The 6,000-nt window shown below is 34.0% G+C and overlaps 1 protein-coding gene across 2 annotated transcripts; it reads left to right on the top strand.

Annotated features, from left to right (window-relative positions):
• Positions 1–1,606: 1,606 nt before the first annotated feature.
• LOC128224577 (uncharacterized) lies at positions 1,607–4,928 on the top strand. Of its 2 annotated transcripts, none has more exons than XM_052934483.1 (2): positions 1,607–2,413; positions 3,418–4,928. In XM_052934483.1, the coding sequence occupies exon 2, from the start codon at positions 3,442–3,444 to the stop codon at positions 4,651–4,653; it is 1,212 nt and encodes a 403-aa protein (XP_052790443.1). In that variant the 5' UTR covers positions 1,607–2,413; positions 3,418–3,441; the 3' UTR covers positions 4,654–4,928. The 2 variants fall into 2 exon arrangements, with proteins under 2 accessions (XP_052790443.1, XP_052790442.1); XM_052934482.1 differs by having other exon boundaries at positions 3,412–4,928.
• Positions 4,929–6,000: the final 1,072 nt, after the last annotated feature.

The following is a 6,000-nucleotide window of genomic DNA, read 5'->3' as shown; positions in this document are numbered from 1 at the left end:
AGTTTGACAAATTATTTAAAAGAATAAATTATTAGGGTTTGATCTATCTATTACAATCTTCTCTTTATAGTTTTGTGGTTATGTTCAGTATATACTGAAAAAAGAACCTGCAAGATACTTCCCGAAGTTAAATTCACCGCTATAGATATTTGCTTTTATATGCATTTATTTGCCAGCGGTGTCAATACTCCCCAAGGGTAAATCTCGCCATATAAACATAGCATATTGGTATTCAAAGTCAGCTTCAGACAATAACCATACAACAACGGCCATATTTATGTTATGATGCGCTTATGGTGGAACGCGAACATGAGCGAATTTTCGAGTTTAGTCTGAAAATTGTTATAATAACTTAACAGCATATTCCCAATTAGGGACTTTTTTACATTTTCAATAATCGAAACAGTTTTGAAACGACGAGTGTTCAAAATATACCACTGACGTAAGTATTGAAACGTTTTTTTGCGTCAATAACCGATATTTGCTATCATTTTTATTTTACCCCCTCAAGTGCGTCTTGAAAAATAACGTCCACAGTTAATAGGAAACAGTCTATTGATTTTAGCCGATGCATTATCATTGTTCTTAATCGTTTGAAAGGTCAGACTTGTATGCAGCGGCTAAATTATAAACGAGACCAACGTAATGCGTATAAAACAAACGTGTTGCAATTTATATCACTGTGACTTTCTTTCATTACTATGTACTATCAAATTTGTATTGTGTTTGTAAATATTCATGCTTATGTATGTATTACCATATACCATGTACATTTCCAGAAAATGGGGGAAATAAAGCTATATATATCGCTCACGTACAAACACACGCACTTACACGCAGGTACTGTACACTAAAAGGCAGGCATACACACTCGCACGCGCAAACATGCACCCACTCACACACAGACCACTTTTATCAATGTATGGCATTATGCTTGTCATTCGAGAACACCAGAGTGATGCTGTTATCTGTACTGATAGAATTATCATAATGATGATTATCAAACATCTGATGAATGAGAATATATGATTGTATGCACATCGAGATAAGGTTGCTAGATTGACTTCTGTATTATAGGCATTGAATGTAGCGCTAAAAGATGTATCATGGAATTGGTTATGTTTGTTTTTGTGTTCTATGTATTTGGTGTTTAGTCAGTGCCATTAAACGGGGTTTATGTTTAAACGTTCTGCTACTGAGATTGTTTCTGCAGTGTTTCATATAATTATAATCAAATTTTATTGTTCCTTTTTCCTTTTCCATAAAATTGCTTGAACACACATTATAGAGTGTGGAATAAGACCAGGAAAACATATCGTTTCAGCACTGGGTCCTTCTAAAAGCCACCAAAATCGTAAAATATGACGTCACGCTGTTATTGCTAACTAAGGGTTTAATAGTATGGCAAGTGTGTCAATTATACGGTAAATCCCCTTATAAATTAATAAACAACAAGTGCAATTACTGAAGTTTAATTGTTTACATCCGCTTTTTGATGACAAGAAGCATTATTCATATTCATATTCATATGTCATGCATGAGATGACAAACCTACTATATAGCTACATGTGTTTGAAATGATAACAGTATAAACGCACATATATCACGCATCTTATTTTAAGCATCTTGATCGGATTTTAATATTATATGTTTATTGAACTATATAACTGTTAGGAAAGGACTTTACATACGTTTTTAGTAACTTGTTTTCCAATCCTTGTTATTTGTATTGTTGGTAAAATACCTTATATATGTAAATTTGAAATAAATACTGTTTAAACTAAGCATTATTCAGCTGGATATATTGACCGGTAAATGATTTTCCAATTAAAATCATTAATTAGTATAACTATTTAACATTCCGTGTGAATGAAACAGTCAGATTGTTAAGTAAGACCGGATGCAATAAACCGAACGTTGTACAGCGGGATGTGTTATCGTTCAGATACATGACATGAATGTTAAGTGTTATTAAAATGGATATACACAACGAATGGCATGGATACATTATTACAACCTGTTTGCTCTACCAAATCAGTGTTTTGTTTCTTAATTATTATTTACGTGAGTTTATCCATTGGTCGAAAGAAAAACATAGCATGTGTTTGTACGTTGTATGCATCACACAGAAAAGTTACAAATTCAAAAGTTCAAAGTAATCCAATCATTGTTGAGGAAAAGCCTAGGTTAAAAAAAAACAAACGATGTTTTACCAAGGACAAGAATATTTTTCAATAACAGGTCGCCGCACAGGTCTGAACATCTAGTGTGCGCTGTATTAACCAGCGTTCATTATCAGGGAAGCCTGATGGAAGACTAGTCACTGTTATAAAAACTAACTTTGAAATATTTAGAAGTGTTTCGTGGGGCAAATCAATTGACAAAAGGATAAATAACGTGAAGTGGAATTATTGTACGTATATTTCAATTTTATCATAAATATTGAATTGTAAAAAAATGTTTATTTACAACTTTTAAGCATTTTTTTTTTAATTTTTGGTTTAAGACTTAGAAGAATTATTTATTTAAAAACTTCATCTAATGTACAATTACGCATGTTTTTTTTTTCCTTCGTAACCAGCTTATGTCGTCATATAATTTTGGTAAAACTTGAAATACTAAAACACAGAATAAACGATCGAGATACAATTATAGATAAATCAATTAAAGCCAAAAAAGGCGTGTTTTTATTTTTCTTTAATATTTTCACTATAATATCTCTAGTCATTAAGATTCTAAAAAAAATAGAATAGAGTAACCAGTTATCCACAACTTCACTCCCTTCGGTTTGAAGTGTAGGTTTGGATTTTGAATGAATTATGTCCGCTAGGACGGAATTTGTATTAATTATTGCCAAGTGGGTATGGATTTTGTATGAATTATCTCCTCCTCCTCCCAGAATTGGATTTTGAATGAATTATGTCCGCTAGGTTTTTTTTATGAATAACTTCACCTTGGTTTTGATCTAAGGTCTCGATTTTATATGACTTATCTCCGCTAGGTTGTGAATTTGTATAAAATATCGTCGTTAGATTTGGATTTTATATGCCATCCAGGACATGAAAGGAATGGTAAACAAGTAGGTTAATGGGGGTTGTTAAACTTCGAGTGGCTTAAGAAAAATTAAATCATTACTTTTTGTCGTTACTTTTAGAAAACAAAGATGGAAGTATAATAATCAAATAATTATAATAAAGTCGTTTTTTTATTTCGTTTTCGAACTGTTGCTGCAGTAAAGTTGAGCATGCGCACTAGGCGACTACTTAGTGAAACGGCATTAAATCGTTCTTGGAGTGAAAACTTTCAATATTTTATTTGTTTGTATTGTACCCACATCATTCATTGTTTAGAAATGTGAACGCAATCTAGGGATGGTCTCAACGGCTTAATTAATCAACTTAATGATTTAAGTTTCAGGCCAATTAACAACCCAAGACGTAGATGGAGAATTCGCTGACGTGGTGGTTGGGGGCTATGTTTATTCCTACCATTACAATGTTTGGGGTGATTGGGAATATACTCACGGTCATTGTGCTTTCTCGCAAGCCTCAACGCCGTCACTTTAGACCTGAATCTTACCCTATGATTTCCATGTCATCGAGACTGCATCGTTCATCTTCTTCATCGACAGATCCGTATGCTCCACAGGAGTGTCCGTCTTCTACTCGATCAGATACTCAGTGCTCTACATCCAATGGCAGACATCAGTCGCCCGTCTCCCAACCGTCGTCCTCATCACCAGATGATGGTACATATCTTCCACCATTGACAACTCGTTTTCTTCTTAAGGCCCTGGCCGTTGTTGACTCTTTTATTCTTCTTTGGCCGTGCTTTATCCAGTGGACAGTACGTTTAAGCAGTGGTTCCAGTATTTTTGATCGATTGGATACATTCTGCAAAATAGGAACATTCTTCAATTATTTTCTCTTGCAACTGTCTCCATGGTTGCTAGTTCTTGTGACAATAGACCGTGTTTATAACATAGCGTTTCCAACATTTAGTCTGAAAACCCCGTTAACACAAACACATGTGAAACGTTTGTTTATAGTGACTATGCTGATTTTGGCCCTACTTAATTCATACATGTTGTTCGGTCTCAATCTGCGATTAGAAAAAGAAATGAGCAATACACCATATGAAAATGCAACGAATGCATCGAGCCCACAGTCAGACTGGAAGTGTTATCCAAAGGACAGTTTTAAATATTTCGTGATAAGTGTTTGGAGTTGGATAGATTTCGCAGTTGCATTCGGATTACCGTGTGGCATTATAGTACTCGGAAACGTACTTGTTTTCAGGAAAATGAAGTCCAGTGAGAACTTTCGGTCTAGATATGCCCATGGCGGGATAATAGCCTCTGAAAAATGGGCAAAAGTGAGTGCGATTCTTGGAATTTCGTTCATTGTCCTTGTCATGCCACTTGTCGTTTTTCAGATCGGCGGGGAGTACTGGTTCACTGGAAATCCCGACCTAGAATTAAAACAAACGTTTGACACTTTAAGATTGGTATTTACTTTGCTCCTCTACACAAACAGTGCTATCAATTTTGTAATGTACATGCTCTTGGGATCGCCAAAACTTCGACAACAGTTCGTTAAACCGCTTCACGATTGTAAAAAAATCATCTGCAAATGTACCTCAACAGATGAATAACAATACTTAACTATTATATAGAAGACAAAGCAAGAACACAGAAAAAGGCTCAGCGTCTAGAGTACGTGCAAAAGGTCGTGAAAACACTATCTGGCCATAACGTACTGTGCATATATATATACATAATATATATAATAATAAAATTATTAAATTATACAAGTATGCGTATCTCAGCAAGAACACAGAAAAACGCTCAGCGTCTTGAATATGTGCAAATGGTCGTCAAAACACTATCTGGCCATAACGTACTGTGCAAATATATATACAAAAATAAAATAATTAAATTATACAAGTATGCGTATGTATTGATCAATATCAGTGATTTAAACAAGTGATGATTAACTAAAATAAACTATTATATTGGACAACAAAGCAAAAACACAGAAAATGCCCAACGTCTAGATGACGAATGAAAAGCCGTGAAAACCCTACCTGGTCATAAAATACTGTACAGAAATATATATTATACGATCAAATTAGCTGTACATAGAACACAACACAACACAAGTTTATTTCCACACTTAACATCACACATATATACAACAATGAAGTAGACTATGGTAGTCCATGGTTATTTCCATTTTTTAACACTTGCTTGGCGGTTTATATATGTTTTTAACTAGTTGAGATATTTTACAGTAACAAATATAGTAGCAAAAATTAATCAAAATAATTATTACGAACAAATCCTTATTACAGCTATTTTACGGCTGGTATATAAATATATAATAATCATGTATCATGTAAAGTAATGAAATTCTTTCTCTGAGCAAATGCTGTATACACCACCAACTCCTTGTGCAAGCCAGACGTGATGAAACCCAATATTACTCAATATTGTTTTAACATGTACTGCCCAGTTTGTTTTATTTGGATTTTATACAACATCATTAATCATTACACACACACGCACGCACGCACGCACTCACGCACGCACGTACGCACGCACGCACGTACGCACGCACGCACACACACACACACACACACACACACACACACACACGTTTATTTTCACACATAACATCACACATATGTACATCAATGAAGTAGACTATGATAGTCCATTATCATTTCCATTATTTAACACTTGCTTGGCGGTGTTTATATGTTTTTAACTAGTTGAGATATATTACAGTAACAAAAATAGTAGCAAATGTTAATCAAAAGAAGAATTATTACGAACAAATTCTTATTACAACTATATAACGGCTGGTATTAAAACATATAATAATCATGTATCATGTAAAGTAATGAAATTCTTTCTCTGAGCAAATGCTTTATACACGAAAATAGAAAGTTTCTTTAACAAATCAGTATGATCTGTATTCAGCAATTCTATGGTTTTAA

Source organism: Mya arenaria, chromosome 17 (genome assembly GCF_026914265.1).
Source record: "Mya arenaria isolate MELC-2E11 chromosome 17, ASM2691426v1".
In the NCBI taxonomy this organism is placed as follows: Eukaryota; Metazoa; Mollusca; class Bivalvia; order Myida; family Myidae; genus Mya; species Mya arenaria.
The sequence above is the reverse complement of the archived record's forward strand: the minus strand, read 5'-3'. Positions and strand labels throughout refer to the sequence as shown.